Source organism: Oryctolagus cuniculus, chromosome 10 (assembly GCF_964237555.1).
Source record: "Oryctolagus cuniculus chromosome 10, mOryCun1.1, whole genome shotgun sequence".
Lineage (NCBI taxonomy): Eukaryota > Metazoa > Chordata > Mammalia > Lagomorpha > Leporidae > Oryctolagus > Oryctolagus cuniculus.
In genome coordinates, this window is record NC_091441.1 from 69,470,849 (window position 1) to 69,491,795 (window position 20,947).

A 20,947-nucleotide genomic window follows, 5' to 3' on the forward strand; every position below is an offset into this window, starting at 1 on the left:
GTATGTGGCCCAGACCTGGCTGCCACCTGGACTATAGTCTTGGAAGACCCTGAGCAGAGACTAACTATGCCAGGCCAGAATCCTCACTCAGAAACTGAGATAGTAAATGTGTGCCTGTTTAAAAATTCTAAGTTTGCGGCAATATTTGTTACATAGCAATAGAAAACTAATTCAGTAACTTAAGGGACTTCTGCCATTTCTCCAATGCACTATTCACCTTTTTGAAATCAGCAAGTAATTTATGAGTGTTCCTTTGAACACAGCCCTCACTAAACTTCAACTGGCCAATTTTAAGAATCACTGATGCTTTTTACATAAGCCAATTATTAATATGACGGTTGGAAAATGACAGTATACCAATCACCACCCCTACTATAGGGAAGAACTTTGTTTTCTTCTCCAGCTATTTACTCATGTACTTACTTACATCAAGTAGGCACATGGATTATTTTACTCAATAGCAAATTTAATCCATTGTCATTATTTATTCTGATGTTCAACTGTTCGTATATTTGGTCAGCAAGAGATCCTCAAGCTGGCTACTGAGTTCTTTTGACATGTCACATAACTTTTTTTTTTTTTTTTTTTTTTTTTGACAGGCAGAGTGGATAGTGAGAGAGAAAAAGGTCTTCCTTTTGCCGTTGGTTCACCCTCCAATGGCCACCACGGCTGGCACGCTGCAGCCGGCACACCGTGCTGATCCGAAGGCAGGAGCCAGGTGCTTCTCCTGGTCTCCCATGGGGTGCAGGGCCCAAGGACTTGGGCCATCCTCCACTGCACTCCCTGGCCACTGCAGAGAGCTGGCCTGGAAGAGGGGCAACCGGGACAGAATCTGGCGCCCCGACCGGGACTAGAACCCGGTGTGCCAGCGCTGCTAGGTGGAGGATTAGCCTATTGAGCCGTGGCGCCGGCTTGTCATATAACTTTTTATACCACTTTACCGAGGTACAATTTACTAACCTTAAATTCATCTATTTAAAATATACAAATCAAAGATTTTCAGTAAATTTACAAAATTATGCAACCACCACAAAATAATTTTAGAATATTTTTAAAATCACATCAATGAGAAACTTTGTGGGCCGGTGCCGCGGCTCACTTGGCTAATCCTCTGCCTGCAGCGCCGGCACTCCAGGTTCTAGTCCCAGTTGGGGCGCCAGATTCTGTCCTGGTTGCTCATCTTCCAGTCCAGCTCTCTGCTGTGGCCCGGGAGTGCAGTGGAGGATGGTCCAAGTGCTTGGGCCCTGCATCCACATGGGAGACCAGGAGGAAGCACCTGGCTCCTGGCTTCAGACTGGCGCAGCGCGCTGGCTGTGGCGACCATTTGGGGGTTGAACCAATGGAAAAAAATAAGACCTTTCTCTCTGTCTCTAACTCTGCCTGTCAAAAAAAAAAAAAAAAAAAAAAAAAAAAAAAAAAAAAAAAACTTTGTGCCCATTTGCTGGTACTCCCCTTCTAACTCCCAGTTCCAGGAAATCACTCATCTACTTTTTCTCTACACAGTTTTGCCTTTTCTGGACATTTTATATAAATGAAATCACATAAGATGTGATGCTTTTTGTCTGAATTTCTCATACAGCTTATGTCTGAGGTTCATACACATCGCAACCTATATCCGTATTGTTCATTTTCATTGGCATATTGTACTCCAACATACAGGCAGGCTGTCTCATGACACTTAGAGTATGTCCTTGGTTCCAGTACAAGATGTCCTGGGCTCACCTCAGCCCTAGAGTCAGCTGCTTCTCCCAGAAGCCCTGGTTATTGTCATAGGGGAGGCTACGTAGAAACCAAAGTCTGGGGGCTAGGTATGTTCATTGTTACAGGAATGTTGTTGCTTCCAAGTCCTTTTGCAATGTGTGTAGAGGAGATGGACACATAGATGTGTATATTAACATACACATACTTGCGTATAAACAAATATGAAAGTTGAGTTACCTTTATCACTTGCAATTTAAAGCATCCCAAGTGACACAGACAATAGAGACAAGATAAAAATCTCTTCCCTTCTCTAGTTAGGAAGGAAAAACACAAAAAAACAGACCATACTTTCAGTTTTACTGTTTCATAACTTGTAAAAATAGACACAAAAGGCTTTGCTTGTGTTTTTGACATAAAAATCTTTTCTGAGTAACAATTCCAAATAATTGACATTAATTAATTTTTATTTATCTGAGAAGGCAGAGTGACAGAAGGAGTGACAGAAGAGGTCTCATCCACAGGTTCATGCTGCACAATGTCTCCAACAGCTGAGATAGTACTGGGGTCAGGAACCAGGAACTCAATCCAGATCTCCCATGTGAATGGGTAGGGACCCAACCACTTGGTCCCTGGGTCTCCAGTGGTGGAAAGCTCTAATGGGGAGCCAGAACCAGGAAATGAAACTAGGTACTTGGCCGGCGCCGTGGCTCAATAGGCTAATCCTCCACCTTGCGGCGCCGGCATACCAGGTTCTAGTCCCGGTCGGGGCGCCGGATTCTGTCCCGGTTGCCCCTCTTCCAGGCCAGCTCTCTGCTATGGCCCGGGAGTGCAGTGGAGGATGGCCCAAGTCCTTGGGCCCTGCACCCGCATGGGAGACCAGGAAAAAGCACCTGGCTCCTGGCTTCGGATCAGCGTGGTGCACCAGCCGCAGCGCACCAGCCATGGTGGCCTCTGGAGGGTGAACCAACGGCAAAAGGAAGACCTTTCGCTCTCTCTTTCTGTCCACTCTGCCTGTCAAAAATAAAAAAATAAAATAAAAAAGAAAGAAAGAAAGAAAGAAACTAGGTACTCAGATATGGGACATTGGTATCTTAGCTGCTAGGTCAAATGCTCACCCCTGATGTTAATTCTTTGTTTTTTCTCTGCTATCTAGAAATTCATGTACTAAGTTCAAAACCATTTCCACTAAGTTGAGGCACCACCATCCCATTTCTATCAACTCATATACTGCCTTAGTGAGCAGCCAATGAAGTAAGACTTCTCCATCATGTAGAACTGTAAATTCACCCTGCAAGATTATGACTCCATGCTAAACCGAATCCAGATCCAGGCAAATGGCAGGTAAAATTCCTTAAAGATTTCTGAGACATAACCATGCTCAAAGAAGACCAGTATCTCTGTTACCCAGAAACAGAACAGAAAAACACAGCAAAAAAAGGGGTGAAGTTATGGTCTCCCAATTTATGCATTTAAAAGCAAAGAGAAGTAAGGGACCCAGATATAGGAAATAGAAATCAGGCCTACCCTGTAAGACTAGGGCAAATCTTCACTGCCATGAAATGATGCTGATAAAAGCTGTGAGGGCTGAGCAGGTTACAATTTACACGGGCCGACTGCTCAGGGATTGGATCTATATCTCAAATATTGCTGTAGGAGAGTGCTAACACTGTCACCAATATAAGACAAAGAATATGTTGCTTTTCACTCATTAAACTATTTACTGAAGCATAAAGTCCTTGACTGCAATGTAAATTAAAATATGTTATCTTAAAAAAATAAAAAAATTAACATTTTCATGGGAAATAAACATAAAGAACATAAGAACACTCAATGCCCTAATGATGTATAAAGTCTTCTACGGAAGTTAGGAGCTGAAGAATTCATTGAAATTATAGGAAAACATTTTAGTACATTTGTGTGCTCACTTTTCTGGAGAAGGTTCCATATTTTTAGTTAAATTTTCAATAAGGCATATGATCTCTAAATAATAAATTAAGGACCAACTATTGCCCTAACGCACACGTGATCTAACAAAATGTAAATCCCAGAATGCCCTCCAGAGTTTGTCTTATGTGTCTGGTTCTGTCATTTATTTCTTCAAATATCTCCCAGACATCATTTGTAAGCACTGAGAACAGAGCAGAAGCAAACAAAACTGATTAAATGTTAGTGAAGAGGGGCCAGCGCTGTGGCATAGTAGGCTAAGCCTCTGCATGTGGCACCAGCATCCCATATGGGCACTGGTTCGTGTCCCAGCTGCTCTTTTTCCAATCAAGCTCTCTGCCAATGCCCCGGGAAGGCAGCAGATGATGGCCCAAGTGTTTGAGCTCTTGCACCCCCATGGAAGACCAGGAAAAAGCTCCTGGCTCCTGGCTTTGGATAGGCCCAGCTATAGCTGTTGCGGCCAGTGGATGGAAGACCTTTCTCTCTGTCTCTCCCTCTTCCTGTCTGTGACTCTGCCTCTCAAATAAATAAAATCTTATGGAGCCAGCGCTGTGGCATAGAGGGTAAAGCCACTGCCTGCAGTGCGGCATCCCATATGGGTGCCAGTTTGAGTCCCAGCTGCTCCATTTCCAATCCAGCTCTCTGCTATGGCCTGGGAAAGCAGAAGATGGCCCCAAGTCCTTGGGCCCCTGCACCCATATGGGAGACCCAGAAGAAGCTCCTGGCTCCTGGCTTTAGATTGGCCCAGGACCAGCAGTTGTGGCCATCCGGGGAGTAAACCAGTGGATGGAAGACCTGGAAGACCTCTCTCTCTCTCTCTCTCTCTGCCTCTTTCTCTCTGCCTATGTAACTCTGCCTTTCAAGTAAGTAAATATATATTAAAATAAATAAAATCTTTAAAAAAAATTAGTGAAAGAAGAGCCAGAGTAAACATTTTTGACAATAAATCCGATCAGATTGCATCTTTTTGCTCAAAAGTCTGATGGCTGCATACTCAAGTTCACAGCAGCACTTTTCACTACAGCTAAGAAGTGGAAGCAACCAATTACCTACTGATGGATGAATGGATAAACACAATGCAGTGCATATATACAACAGAATATGACTCAGACTTAAAGAGAAAGGAAATTCCAACAGAGGCTACACCATAGATGATTCTTGAGGACATATGCTAAGTGAAACATGACAATGACAAAAGGACAAACACTGGATGATTCCACCACTATGGAGAACCTACAGGCTGGCGCTGCGGCTCAATAGGCTAATCCTCCGCCTAGCAGCACCAGCACCCCAGGATTCTGTCCCGGTTGCCCCTCTTCCCGTCCAGCTCTCTGCTGTGGCCCGGAAGTGCAGTGGAGGATGGCCCAAGTGCTTGGGCCCTGCACCCGCATGGGAGACCAGGAGAAGCACCTGGTTCCTGGCTTCGGATCAGCACAGTGCGCTGGCCCAGTGGCCATTGGAGGGTGAACCAATGGTAAAGGAAGACCTTTCTCTCTCTCTCACTGTCCACTCTGCCTGTCAAAAAAAAAAAAAAAAAAAAAAAAAAAAGAGTACCTATAGAAACCAAAATCATAGAGACAGAAGACAGAATGGTAGAATGCAAAATGAAAAGCTATGGAGATTTTTTTTATTTTTTAAAGATATTTTTTTTGAAAGGCAAAGTTATAGAGTGAGGGAAAGAGAGAAAGATCTTCCATTTGCTGGTTTGCTCCCCAGATGGCAGTAATGGTAGTAATTTGTCCAAGCCAAAGCCAGGAGCTTTTTGCAGGTCTCCCACACTACCACGAGGGTGGCAGGGCTCAAGTAGTTGGGCCAACTTCCTCTGCTTTCCCAGGCGTAACAGCAGGGAGCTGGATAGGAAGTTGAGCTGCCAAGCCTCAAACTTACACCCATGAGATATCGGCGATGCAGGTGGCAGCTTAACCCGTTAGGCCACAATGCCAGCCCTGAGATCTATTTCATAACAATGTGAATAAATATAACACCAGTGAACTGAACACTTAAAAATGATTAAAATGGCAAACTTATGCTATATGTTTTTAATCACAATTGAGAAAATTTTACCAGCTTACTGGTTTGCTAGCAAACTCTAGTAGATGACTAATATCCAAACCACAAATAAGCATAAAAGAAAAACTCAGAAATGTGATTAAAAATAACTTATGTGGGCCTGGTGCTGTGGTATAGCAGGTAAAGCCACTTCCTGCAGTACTGGTGTCCCATATCAGCACCGGTTCAAGTCCCGGCTGCTCCACTTCTGATGCAGCTCTCTGCTACAGTCAGGAAAGCAGTGGAAGATGGCCCAAGTCGTTGGGCACTTGTACCCATGTAGGAGATCCAGAAGAAGCTCCTGGATCTTTTAGCTTTGGATTGGCGCAGCTCTGGCCATGGTGGCCATCTGGGGAGTAAACCAGCAGATGGAAGACTTCTCTCTCTCTCTCTCTCTCTCTCTCTTTCTCTGCCTCTGCCTCTCTGTAACTCTGCCTTTCAAAAAAATAACTCTTTAAAAAAAAAAACAACCTTATGCATTACTGATTGGTAAAATGAGACCTACATGTAATACTATAACCATATTACCTACCAGTTGATTTATTCCTAGGTAAGAAGGAATTAAATCTGTAATAGTACTGAAATGAATGTATATAAAATAGAGAACCAGAATTTGTACTAATTATAGTTGTACTGGGCCAGCATTGTGGCATAGTGGGTAAAGTCACCATGTGTGATGTCGATGTCACACATGGGCAAAGGTTCAAGTTGCATATGCTCCACTTCGAATCTAGTTCCCTGATAATGGCCTGGGAAAAGCAGTGGAAGATGACCCAAGTATTTGGGATCCTGTACCCAAATGAGAGACCCTGATGAAGCTCCTGGCTCCTGGCTTCAGTCTGGCTCAGCCCCAGCCATTGCAGCCATCTGGGGAATGAACCAGTGGATAGAAGATCTCTTTATCTGTCTCTCCCTCTCTGTAGTGCTGACTTTCAAATAAATCAATAAATCTTAAAGAAAAAAAAAAGCGTAGTATTGGTTGCTAGAACATGTAACAAACACTCCCCTACCTCCTGAGGGTACCAGTACCAAATTCATTCAGGTAAAAACTTATGGGGGCCGGCGCTGTGGCGTAGCAGGTAAAGCCATCACCTGTAGTGCCGGCATCCCATATGGGCACCTGTTTGAGACCTGGCGGCTCTACTTCCAATCCAGCTCTCTGCTATGGCTTGGGAAAGCAGTAGAAGATGACCCAACTCCTTGGTCACCCATGTGGGAGACCCAGAGGACGCTCCTGGCTCCTGGCTTCAGATTGGTGCAGCTCCGGCCGTTGCAGTCAATTGGGGAGTGAACCAGTGGATGGAAGACCTCTCTCTGCCTCTCCTTCTCTATGTAACTCTGACTTGCAAGTAAATAAAATAATTTTAAAAAGATTAAAAAAAAAAGAAATTACACTGGTCTCTTCCAGTCACTAGGGTGTCTTTAAAAACAAAACAAAACAAAACAAAACAAAACAAAAAACAAAACAAAACAAAACAAAAAAACAAAACACTTACAGAGGCCCGGAGGGAAACCACATCTGACTTCCTCCCCAAGCCAAACTGGCTTCTTCCTTATCTTCCTTATCCTTGACCATATGGCACCTCCCATAGCAGGGCTTTTGCACTTGCTTCTCCTTCTCCATGGCTTACTATCCCCTACCACTCAGATCTCTTCTAAAATGAGAGGCTTTCACTTCTAAAATAAAATTGGAAAATGGAATTGAGGGGGAGGAGAGGGGAGGGGAGGGGAGGGGAGGGCAGAGGAGGGGAGGGGAGGATGGGAGGAGGAGAGAAAGAGGGAGGGAGGGAGGGAGGGAAGAAGGGAGGGAAGGAGGGAAGAAGGGAGGGAAGGAGGGAAGAAGGGAAGGAAGGAAGGAAGAAGGGAAGGAAGGAGGGAGGAATGAGGGAAGGAAGGAAGGAAGGAGGGAAGGAAGGAAAGAGGGAAGGGAGGGAAGGAGGGAAGGAGGGAGAGAAGGAGGGAGAAAGGATCAAAGCCTCTGTTGGGGATGGAGGGCAGGAATTTGGCACAGTGTTCAGTCGCCATTTGGGACATCTGCATCCATTTTCAACAGCCTGGTTTGAGTTCCAGCTGTTCCACCTTGAATCCAGTTTCTTGCTGATGGCTACCCTTGCAGGCAGTGGTGATGACTCAAGTACTTGGGTCCTTGTCACTCATGTAGTAGACATGGACTGAGTTTCAGGCTCCTGGCATCAGCCTGTTTTAGCTCTTGATGTCGTAAGCATTTGGGGGGTGAATCAGCAAATGGAAGATTTTGTTCTGTCTGCTCTCTCTCTGCCTTTCAAATAAAATGAAAATAAATTAAAAAATTTTTTAAACTAATAAAAGAAATGATAGTAATTGCCCTTGTGTTTCTGCTAGCTATGCCATGATTTAATTATTCTGGCAGCGAGCACTGTTTTCACAGTCATATAAAGCGGGCTGGCAGTGTGGCACAGTGGGTTAAAGACCTGGCCTGCAGCTCCGGCACCCCATATGGGCGCTGGTTCAAGTTCCAGCTGCTCCACTTCCAATCCAGCTCTCTGCTATTTCCTGGGGAAAGCAGCAGAAAATGGCCCAAGTGCATATAAAGCACCCTCATTTATGCAGCTACAGCATACTACTTTCAGGCTGATTTCTCAGTTACTTTTGGAATTAATTAAGGGCTATCCAATATCAATTAAAAGAGAAAAAATGTGTCTGTCCAATTTTACCATGGAACAGAGGTAAAATCAAAGTGTTGGAGTGAGGGTTTGGCTTGAAGGTTCAGGTGCCACTTGAGATGCCTGTGTTCCATTTGGGAGCACCGGGTTAAAGTCCTGGCTCTGCTTCTAATCCAGCTCCGGCTAAAGCACATCCTGGGGGACAGTGGGTGATGATTCAAGTACTTGGATCCCTGCTACTCCATGGAAGGCCTAGAATGGGTTCCAAGTTTCTGGCTTTGGCCTGGCCAAGCCTTGACTGTTGTGGACACTCTCTGGCTTTCAAGTAAAGTGAAAATAAGTAAACACTTAAAAAAAAAAAAAAATAGAGGTCAGGGCTGTGGCACAGAGGGGTAAAATGCATCCTAGGAGGCAGCAGATGGTGGCTCAAGTGTTTGGGCCCTGCCACCAATGGGGGAGATCCTGATAAAGTCTCTGGCTCCTGGCCTTGGACTGGCTGAGCCCTGGCTGTTGCAGCCCTATGGGAGTGAATTAGTGGATGTAAAGGGTGTATGTGTGTGTGTGCATGTGTGTGTGCACGTGTGTGTGTTTCTGTCACTCTGCATTCCAAACAGATGAAAGTAAATTAAAAATAAATATTTAAATTAATCTTATCTTTTAAGATTTATTTATTTGAAAGTCAGAGTTATAGAGAGAGGGGGAGAGACAATGAGAGAGATCTTCTATTCACTGCTTTTTCTAGGCCATCAACAGGAAGCCAGATCAGAAGTGAAGCAGCCAGGTCACAATTGGGCACCCATATTGGATACTGGTGTTGCAGGCAGCAGCTACCTTACAACGCTGGCCCCCTAACTTAAAAAAAGTGTAGTGAGTTGATGTAGCTGAGGACAGAACCCATATTTTAATATTATAGTCTACATTGAAGAACAACCTCACATACTGCCTTTATAGTTTACTTTAGACTGGTCAGGAAACAAAAAACTTTCCTATATAGTTCTATTTGGGTCAAAACTGTACATAACCAGAATGTAGTAAGTCCAAGGTATTAATCCTAATGTGTTCTTGGCTCATTCTTAAGAACTTTGAGTCTACCACAAATCAGATTAATGCTAGGTCTATTTTCCTAGGAGATCAAATAGACCAGTTCTTGAATCATTTTGAGTAATTTAGAATCAGACTCCTTCACAAATTCCTATAGTACAAAGCCTGTACTCACATAACCTATGGAGTTGAAGATTTGTGAACTTTGTTTATGCCCTTGCCCAGGTCATATTTAGCGGGCACACACTGCTTGGCTACATATTCCCAAGAAATACACTAGTCACAGAGGCATACACAGGGTAAGGAGACACAAAGCCATTTCACTGTTCCAAATGATGCACTAAATTAACTGTCAGCATTAGGAAAATATGCTGCAGGTAAATATAGACTCGATGAAGACAGATGAAATGAGGAGAGGAATGGTTCTACAACTTACTGGCTATCTGAGCTTAGGCAAGTTACTTGTCTCCCATCTCTAAAATGCAAACAATAGGGGACAGCACTGTGGTGTAGTGGGTAAAACTGCCACATGCAGTGCCAGCATCCCATATGGGTGCCGGTTCAAGTCCCGGCTGCTCTACTTCTGATCCAGCTCTCTGCTATGGCCTGAGAAAGCAGTAGAAGATGGCCCAAGCTCTTGGGCCCCTGCACTCCCATAGGAAACCTGGAGGAAGCTCCTGGCTCCTGGCTTTGGATCAGCACAGCTGCAACCATTGTGGCCAATTGGGGAGTGAAACAGCGGATGAAAGACCTTTCTCTCTCTCCGCCTCTCCTTCTCTCTCTGTGTAACTCTGACTCCAAGTAAATAAATATTTAAAAATGATGTAAATGATAGTATCCACTTCATAATTGTTATGAGATTAAATTAGTATCTATAACAGTATCTCCAGTATGCTGTATAGCGTGCATGTAGTAATGAAACACAAAGTATTTATGTGCAGTATATATGAACTTTATTTCTAAGATGCAAACATCAACCCTTAAATACCTACTCCCGATAAAGCTTAAATTTTTCTACTATGGCACAATTTCTCTAAGTCAGTTCTCAAGATTAAAGTAAGGATAAATATTAATTTAACTCTTACATAATACTTTAACCTATTCCACTTAAAATAGAGCTAATTCACCAAGGGAACAGCAGGATTGTTCTAGTTATTCATTTAACCTTCTTTCCTGGTAAAGGGAAAGGGCCTGAGAATACTACATAATTAGTGGTGGGTTAATAGAAGACAGGAATGTGATAAAACTTAGTAAGTTGAAAAAAACCCTCCAAATACATAAAAATAATTTTATTCAAAGATAAGATTTTAATCCACAAAACTATTTAAATAATGGCAGTAGGAAAAACTTGTAACATGGGGGTAAAAGCTGCCCTGATTCGAATGAGAACTTCTTGATAGACCAGTAGCTACTTGACAGGCCAGTATATTAGTGAGTTTATAAGTTACTAAACTATGAGCCACTCTGTGAAAGGGAGAAGTACACAGGAATGACTACATAGGGATGGGGGGAGGATTCTGAGGTCATGGAACTTGATTGTGGTGATGGTTAATAAATGTGTTTCTCAAAACTTGAAGAGCTACAACTATCAAGGGTAAATTTCACAAATATACACATTATACAGCAGTCCCCTCATCTGTGGTTTCATTTTCTGAGGTTTCCATTATCTGTAGTTAAACAAAGATCCAAAAATATTAAACAAAAAAATTCCCTCCAAAAATCCCTATGTTAAATAACTTTTATCATAGTATACTGTTGTAATTATTGCATTTTATTAGTAGTTATTACTGTTAATCTCCTACTGTGCTTAGTTTATAGATTAAATTTTATCATTTTGTATGTATGTACAAGAAAGAACAGTTCATATAGGACATAGAACTATATATGGCTTAAGGCATCCACATTTGTGGGGTCTTGGAATGTATACCCACTGATAAAAGGAATTAACATACTTCCAAAAAATAGGGGAAACAATTATAGGAAAAGTTACATTTCCTATTAAAGTAAAAAAAAGTTAAAAAGTCCTATGAAAGATTTCCCTTCTTGAGTTCAAATGTCAGAAAATGTTAGCATTTTCAAAAGAGTGAAAGATAAGGTAAAATGCTGGATTTTAAGAAAGATTAGCTAATCCTGAGATAAAAGATCACTAACAATCAAATGCCTACGCACATTCTCCTCACTTTCTCTAAATTCATAATTTTAGTTTTTAAAAACTGTTAAAAAGACAGCTATAACTAAAACTAGGAAATAAATCATAACATGATACTTAAGCACTACAAAAACTACTTAAACTATATGCTTTGATGAGAATCCTAAAGTTCCAAAAAGATGAGGGGTTTTTATTTTCCCCAACAGACCTATGAGTCTTGCTTGCGAAGTAGGATCTTCTTTCTCCCTCCCAGGAAACCTTACCCCTTCCAACTCTGAAATAACATGCTGCATTCATTAAGCCAGACTTGATGCTAAGTGCTCTCCCTTCACAAGTCAGAGCAAGTCAGCCCTGATGAGGAATCTGAAGCAGAGAAGTGAGAAGGAAAGGAGGCTCCAAGCAGGCAGCAGCACAACCCATTCAGCCACCCCTGACTAAGAAAGTCAGGATTGGAGTGTCAGAAAGTCAGTGTCTGGCACAGCCAAATGGTTAAGTTATGCACATATCAGAGTGCCTGGTTTAAGTTTCAGCTCAGCTCCCCAATTCTAGCTTCCTACTAATGCACAGCCTGGCTTGAATAGTCCAGCCCACCAGGGCAGGATTCCTGTGGACTTCAGGGGCTGCAGTTTCTTCTCTTGGTCTACAACTCTAATCTCAGGAAGAAGGTCCTCTGTCATTCATGCTCAAACCCAACCACTCTTAAACCTTTTGGCTATAGAACACTTTTACACTTTTTAAATATTCCTAAGGAATCCAATGACCTTTTATTCACGTTAGCTACAATCCATCAACATGCACTGCACCAGAAATTAACTTACTTTTATAGAGGGAGAAAAAACTATTTTTCACCCTTACAAAAAAAAAAAACAAAACAAAAACAGTGCCAAGGGTAGTACTGCTTTACATTTTTGCAGAACCCTTTCAGGTCAGGCTCAGTGACAGTCTGGCACCCCACTGTAGCCAGAGTGTGCAGCCTGGGGATCCCCACAGCACACTCTTGAGAAGATAAAAAGAGGTGAATAATTTTTAATGAATACGCTGCAAATGACTTTGACTTTGTAGATTCCAAAGGCCTGGAGGATCCCGGAGCCCTGGGCCACTTTTGGTTCTGAAATGTACTGTTCTAGCAACTCTCTTACACCTGTTCCTCTGTCTGCTGGATCAATCCATGCTATAACCTGAATTTCAGCCTCTTTCTCTCTTGGCTCCTCACCACTACCACCAATGTATCATCTTCCCTAACCTAAACAACAAAGCAAAATCTTTCCTACTTACACTACCGTCTCCTCCTCCTTTCCTGTCACTCCATGAAAAATTAGTTCTAACTGCCTCTACGGCCCTACCAGCCCTCTTTTGTATTTACCAAGGTAATACACAGATATATTCTTATTTTTTCTTCAAAAATTCAAACAATATAGATAAATGACTATCTGCAATCTCACTCTCCTCCCTAAAGATAATTACTATTACTCCGAGAAAAACTTTGAAGTTAGTTTTTAGGCTAAATATAATCAGACTGAACTTTTAAGTTTCTTGTAATTTGTTATTTAAAAATTCTGACAGGGGTCAACACTGTGGTGCAGCAGGTTAAAGCCCCAGCCTGCGGTGCCAGCATCCCATAATGGGCGCTGGTTCGAGTACTGGCTGCTCCACTTCCAATTCAGTCCTCTGCTGATGTGCCTGGAAAGCAGCAGAGGATGGCCCAAGTGCTTGGGCCCTGCACCCACGTGGGAGAACCAGAGGAAGCTCCTGGTTCCTGGCTTCAAATTGGCTCAGCTCTGGCTGTTGTAGCCATTTGGGGAGTGAACCAGTGGATTTAAGACTTCTTTCTCTCTCTGTGTCTCTACCTCTCTCTGTCACTTTGTCTTTCAAATAAATAAAATAAAATCTTTAAAAGAAAAATTCAGACAAAGGGGCTCACATTCTTTTGGTGACCTAAATTATAGATCAAAAGATAAATGCTGCCAATTATGAAATAAAATGAATCAATGGTATTCTACAAAGTGATTACTAAACTAATATTCAAACCACGTTTTGAGCCAGTACCAGTATCCCATATGGGCTCCTGTTCAAGTCCCAGCTGCTCCATTTCCGATCCAGCTCCCTGTTGGATGTGTCTGGGAAAGCAGAAGATGGCCCAAGTGCTTGGGCCCCTGCACCCATGTGGGAGACCCAGAAGAAGCTCCTGGTTTCAGTCTGGCTCAGCCTGGCTGTTGCTGCCATTTGGAGAGTAAACCAGAAGATGGAAGACCCCTGCCCCTGCCCCTGCCCCTACCTCTTTGTAACTCCGCCTTTCAAATACATACATATATCTTTAAAAAATATATTGATTTCATGGCAATACAATATAAATAAGACATAATAATGAGATTTATGATGATGCCTTGTTTATAAATCCCTGCATTTCATTACCTAAATTGTAGATGAATGCTGGTTATATTTACATCATCATGGCTTACAATAGTGTGGTTAGGGTTTACGAAACATTTTCACATATATTATTTATCTAATATTTCATAACCATATGAGGTTAATGAGACTATCATCAACTTTCTTTTATATAAGAAAATTTTCTAGCGGCCAGCATTGTGTTGTAGCGGGTAAAGTTGCCATCTGTGATGCTGGCATCCTATTTGGGTGCCAGTTCATAACCGGCCACTCCACTTCTGATCCAACTCCCTGCTAATGGCCTGGGAAAAGCAGAAAATGGCCCAAATATTTGGGCTCTTGCCACCCACAGCTTCAACCTAGCCCAGCCCTGGCCACTGCAATCATCTGGGATAAATCAATGGATGGAAGAGCTCTGTGTGTGTGTCTCTCTGTGTCTCACTTTCTCTCTCTTTCACATAAATAAATCCTTAAAAACAACAACAACAACAACAACAAAAACAGGTGTCCTAAGAGAAAAAAAATTACTTGCTCAAAAATTGAACAGATAGAAAACATACACCCAAAAACCATAAGGTAAAATTTATATATTTTAATTCAAATCAAATCCCACTCTTATATGTTGAACAGTAGGTATATACATAATTCAAATTGAATGTAAAGAGAGATAAATTATTTTTGCTTATTTGTTATACAAGATAATGCCTCAGGAAGCCTGTGAAGGTAATCTGGCTGTGACACCAACCCCACTGACGGCCAGGATTGATTAGATTGATCTGGCTGGCTAGACAGATGTCCCCTTCCCTGCTCAATGCTCCATGTGCGTCACCCCAGAAGCTGCACGCTTGGTAGAAGAGGATGCCCTTCCCCATTAGAGGAGGAAGACCGGTAGCTGTACTCCCATGCTAGAACCTCCAAACAAGCACTCAAGGAGGTCTGCATCCTACTTAAAAAAACAAACAAACAAACAGCTGAAGGTTACTAAAACCTATAACAATATGTAGATGCACTATTAAAATTAAACATATGGGGCCAGTGCTGTGGCGCAGTAGGTTAAGCCGCCATCAGCAGCGCCAGCATCCCATATGGGTGCCAGTTTGAGTTCTGGCTACTTTACTTCAGATCCAGCCCCCTGCTAATACACATAGGAAAGCAGCGGAGGATGGCCCAAATTTTTGGGCCCCTGTACCCATATGGGAGACCTAGAAACAACTCTTGGTTCCTGGATTCATCGTGGCCCAGCTCCAGCTGCTGTGGCCATTTAGGAGTGAACCAGGAGATAGAAGATTGATCTCTAATTTTGACTTATAAATAAATAAATCTTTTTTAAAAATTAGAAATATAATTTATTATAGCCTTTAGTTAGGTATTACCACTAACACCACTAATACCAGGATGAAGTAGGGGCCGATGCTGTGGTGTAGTGGGTAAAGCCGCTGCCTGCAGTGCCAGCATCCCATATGGGCATCAGTTCGAGTCCCAGCTGCTCCACTTCCCATCCAGCTCTCTGCTATGACCTGGGAAATCAGTACAAAATGGCTCAAGTGCTTGGGCCCCTGCACCCGTGTAGGAGAGCCAGAAGAAGCTCCTGGCTCCTGGCTTTGGATCGGCGCAGCTGTGGTCGTTGCAGCCAATTCGGAAGTGAACCAGTAGATGCAAGACCTCTCTCTCTCTCTCTCTCTGCCTCTATTTCTCTCTGTGTAACGCCTTCAAATAAATAAATAAATCTTAAAAAAAAAAAAAAAAGGATGAAGTAACTGCTACTTAAGAGAAGACCACACACATATGTTGCCCTGGTATTTTAATGTGATCCTTGAAATGCCTGCTAGAACACATGGAGTCACATGAAAAATTCTTAAATTTCACAATCAGAATTTTGAATGAAGTCATTTAAATTATTAAAAAAATAAGCCTGGCTATGAAAAGAACAAAGCATTAAATTCATTCTTTTTTTTTTGCATTTTAGTTTTTAACAGATACAGTGGGATTTGCAGATACAATGCTAAGAACATAATGATATTCCCTTCTTCACTCCCTCCTTCCTCTTTTAATTTTTAAGATAACATTTTAAATTTACTTTATGTTAAAAGGCTTAATACTTCACTGATTAAGAAGTTTAACAGGTAAAAGGCAAAAATTCCCTCCTTCATTCTACTGTAACCCTGTTTCTAAGTCTGTTTTTTCCTGCACTAAGGTATCTGTCTCCATAAGAGTCCAGCCTATTTAAGTGATGTTTGCATCAGGACACACAAGATTGGATTACAGGAAAAACAAACCTAAGTTCTTATTTAGGGCCCTGGGTCTAAGCTAACTTAATTCCACAAATAACACAAGAAAAATGTTAGAACTATAATTAAGCTATTCTTTGTAACACATCTTGACATACAAACACAAACAAGATAACTGACTTTACTTCACATTTTATTTTTCCTAAATAAGGATGACATATAGCTATTTTCAATACATGCTTATCAGAAGACCAAGAACCTACAGGGACATAATTCAATTCCCAACAGGAGTAAATAGGCCTAAACAGGATTACAAAGCTGCTTTTCTAATAAATATCCAAGCATTTCTCTTACCTCTGTTTCTGTACATTGTGAATATCCCAATTTACCTGTAATAAAAATAGAAAAAGTTACTTTCAAAGGATTTTAGGTTTTTTTATCACTGATAAAAATATTTGAACCACCAGATGGAAGATCTCTCTGACTTTCAAATAATAGATTTGAAAAATAAGAGAATGATATTTATTCAAAAAGAATAGATAACATATTTATATTGTATACTAGAAAATTTAATTTCCCCAGGCGACAATTCTAAAACTTCATTGTCCTACATTCAAATGTACATTTAACTCTATACCTTTCCCTCCTCCAAACACTAGCCTCTCCCCACCCTAATACTCCCACGCTTAGCCCAAAATGGTTGCTCTCAGTCTTGTGATTTAAAACTAATTTCGTTATTTATCTGAGAATAAGAGAGGTTGTGCAAGGGTAGGGGCCAGTCAGGAATATCCCATCTGCTGGTTCACTCCCCAAATGCCTGCAGTAAGGTGAAGCCTGGAGCCAGAAACTCAACCAAGGTCTCTATATGAATGGTAGGAACCTAATTACTTGAGCCATCACTGCTGCCTCTCAGGTCTACATTAGCAGGAAGCTGGAGTCACGAGATGGAGAAGGGTTATCAAACCCAGGTATTCCAACATAGGGCAAGGGTGTTTTAGCTGGTGTACCTTAACCACTAGGTTAAATGCCACTCCTTATGATTTTTGTTTAAAGCTTTACTTTATTTATTTGAAAGACAGAGTTAGAGAGAGAGGTAGAAACAGTCAGAAGTCTTCCATCCGCTGGTTCACTCCCCAGATGGCCGCAGCTGAGCTGATCCGGAACCAGGAGCAAGGAGCTTGTTCTGAGTCTCCCACATGGGTGCTTGGGCCCAAGGCCTTGGGCCATCCTCTGCTGCTTTTCCAGGCACATTAGCAAAGAGCTGGATTGGAAGTGGAAGCCAGGACTCGAACCAGTACCCATATGGGATGCCAGTGCTGCAAGCCAGGGCTTTAACCCACTGCACCACAGTTCCCTCCTTGTGATTTTTTTTTAATGCTTAACTAGAATTTATACACATATCTATAATGTCACCACCAAAATATGATAAAATAATGGCTTCTGTAGGCCTCCCAATTCTTAAAATGAAAACAAACTTGAAACCCAATTTCTCATCACCTAATGTGAAACATCAACTAAAATTGAGATTAAAAAAGTAAGAAATTTAACACACTGTGGCGCAGTGTGTTAAAGCCCCAGCCTGCAATGCCAGCATCCCATATGGGGACCAGTTTGAGTCCCAACTGCTCCACTTCTGATCCAGCTCCCTGCTAATGTGCTTGGGAAAGCAGCGGAGGATGGCCCAAGTACTTGGCCCCTGCACCCACATGGGAGATATGGAAGAAGCTCCTGGCTCCTGGCTTCAGCTGGCCCAGTCCCGGGCATTGTGGCCATCTGGGGAGTGAACCAGCAGATGGAAGACCTCTCTGTCTACCTCTCTAACTCTGCCTTTCAAATAAATAAAATAAACATTTAAAATAGAAGAAATTTTGATTTCTGTGAATTAAAAGATATATAAGCAATAAAGACCATACAGATACATAGAAGTTAATATTTGTATATAAATATTACTTAAATATAGTTATATAAAATATGTATTATGTGGTGATAAATTTATTTCATTTTAATATAAAGATTCAAGTTATTAATGCTTTTGGTAAATTAATTATACTTAATTATAGAAATGTTAATTCATTTAACTTGGGAAAACACTGTTAGACAGGCACCATTCAAAGAAGGTCCCAACCTGCCTCTCTGCAAACATTTCCTGAATGAGCATCTCTTTCTACTCCATATGGAAGAGATGGAGGGAGGGATGATGGAAAGTTACTAAGACAAACTACAACAGAGAGCAACTCCTTAGGAGTACATGTATTGTGTCTTCAATCTGCTTAAGGTAAAGAGAACTGAAAGAAAAAATTTACAATTTTACATAGGATTATTGTTGGTAGTAGTGCTGGTGAGGCACACCTGCCACTCGGAATCATGATTTACACCATGAGAGAAGGAATACACAAACCTAACATGTGGGAAGGAGAGGAAGAGCCCTGTGCTGGTGAACTGGAATTTATTACACAACTACAAGAAATCATACATTTTCTTGTTCTGCCCACCAAGAGCAGGAGACCCCAAGTTGTAAAGGCATACCTAAGTCTATTCTCCTTCAGTGGCATCAGGACACCTTAGGAAACAGGCTGGCTTCAGGACTGGGACAGGGGAATTATAAACCTTAAATATCCTTTTATACCAGAAAATAATGAAGTATTTAAAGAATGATAGAGTGATTTATCAAAAGGGCACAAGAGTGATCTCTTATAAACTTGAAAATGCTTTTCTATAAGAACATAAAAATGTGGGGTGGGGTGGGGTGTTTGGCCTGGTTGAAATTCCACATCCCACGTTGAAGTACCTGGGTTCAATTCCCAGCTCCAGCTCCTAACTCTACCCACCTGCCAACTGACTCCTAACTGGCTCCTAACTCTAGCCACTGAGACAGCAGTGATGGTTCAGGTAACCATCACTTAATACTCGTATGAAAAACTTGAATTAAGTTCCCACCTCCTGGCTTCAGTTCAACCCAGCCTCAACTACTGTGGGCATTTGAAGAGTGAACCAGCAGAAGCGAGTTCAGTGTCTCTCTCCCTTCTTCCCTGTCTCCCTCTTTCCATTTTTTAAATTTAAAAAGAAAAAAATAGGTCTGCCTGTCAGAGTGTACAACTGATCTTTGTTATCTAATTTCAACTGGTGAATAACAAAAATATGCAAAGGTCACGGGTACAACAAACCTGAAAACCTATACACTTCACCATCCAAATCCTTGCGTGGATGCCAACCCAGGAATCAGAAAATCCCCATCACATGACATCAGAGCTTGAAGGAACCTCAGAAATGATCTTGCCCAATTCATTCATTTTAGAGATGAGTAATCCAAGAGCCTGGGAGTCAAATGACTCGCACATGATAGCAGAGTCCTGGTTTCTTGCCATGCATGCTGGTGTGCCTTCCTTAGATGACTCCTCCGTTCTCTCTTCCAGGCAGAGGGTCAGGGGAGGGAAACGCAGGGGAGCTGCCCCTAGTTGTATCATTTCTGGGGCAATGCATTCTGTGATATAACAACACGTTCCTAAATTGGAAACTGCCAATTTAGCACTAGGGACTTTTATTTGACAACCTTAAAGTCATCATTATGGAGTTGGTCACCTCTGTTCTATGGAACGACACCTAAGGTATCCCTCTAAAAATCTACAAATCCTGTAACTTTTACCTTCTACAGTTTCAGAAACCTAAACTGACAGTGGGCCTTACCAAGGCTTCACATTATTAAATTTAAACTAACAACTTTATTAGATTGAATTAAATTAGAAGGGTAGATTCATTACGTCATTTTGTATAATAGTATTTAAAAATATTTCAACATATCATAAAAGGAAAAAGGGTGTTTTGTACAAGAAGCTCAGTGTTTCTCAAAAGGAATGGGCATTTCAACAATGCCGTGAGAATCATCACTATATTTCAAATACTCTTTTCTAATTCATTCCGAAAGATCTCATCGCTCTTTGAGATTTACAAGATGGCGCGGCAAGGAGGTAAAGCCACTGCCTGTAGTGCTGGCATCTCATGAGGGCATGGGTTCAAGTCCCAGATGCTCCATTTCAGATGTAGCTCTCTGCTATGGCCTGGGAAAGCACTAGAAGATGGCCCAAGTCCTTGGACCCCTGAACCTGCATGGGAGACCCAGAAGTAGTCAGGAGCCAGGAGCTTCGAATCTGCGCAGCTCCAGCCATTGGGGAGTAAGTCAATCTCTCTTCTCTCTCTGCCTCTCCTTCTCTTTGTAACTCTGACTTTCAAATAAATAAATAAATCTTTAAAATTTTTAAAAAATAAAAATGGGTAATAGATCTAAGCAGGTATTTCTCAAAAAAAGGCATACAAATAGACAAAATGTACATGAAAAAGTCTTCATCATTAATCATCAGAAAAATGTAAATCAAAACAATGAGATATTACCACTTATCAATTATACAAAAGATGTGGAGCAGCCATTTACCCTAGCAGGTAAGACACCCACATCCCACATAGGAGAGCCCTGGTTCAATTCTGACTCTGATTCCCATCAACGCACATCCTGGAAGGCAGCATGCAAAGACTCAAGTTACTGGGTTTCTGACATCTCATGGAAGACCTAGACCGCATTCCCACCTCCTGGCTCCAGCCCTGGCAGTTGTGGGCATTTCAGGAGTGAACCAGCAGATGGGCGCTCACTTTCTCTCTCTTCCTCTCTCCTTGCCTTCCCTTCCCCAACAAATTTTAAGAAGAGAACTTATGCTTTAAAAAAAAAAAAAAAAAGATATCAAGTTCAGGAGAGAATGTGGACAAAAGTGAACACTTCCACGCTGCTGGTGGAAATGCAAATTAGTGTAGCCATT

The 20,947-nt window shown here is 41.8% G+C and overlaps 1 protein-coding gene across 6 annotated transcripts in view; it reads right to left on the reverse strand.

The window, feature by feature from the left end:
* The window catches only part of SPIRE1 (spire type actin nucleation factor 1), a 200,979-nt gene that overhangs the window by 159,383 nt on the left and 20,649 nt on the right, over window positions 1–20,947 (reverse strand). For all 6 annotated transcript variants that reach the window (XR_007921864.2, XR_011379447.1, XM_017343990.3 and 3 more), the window contains exon 2: window positions 16,497–16,531. Coding sequence is in view for 4 of the 6 variants with exons in the window: in XM_017343990.3 (XP_017199479.1) it covers window positions 16,497–16,531 (35 nt within the window). In the remaining 2 variants the exon portion in view is untranslated. The remainder of the gene's footprint in view (window positions 1–16,496; window positions 16,532–20,947) is intronic.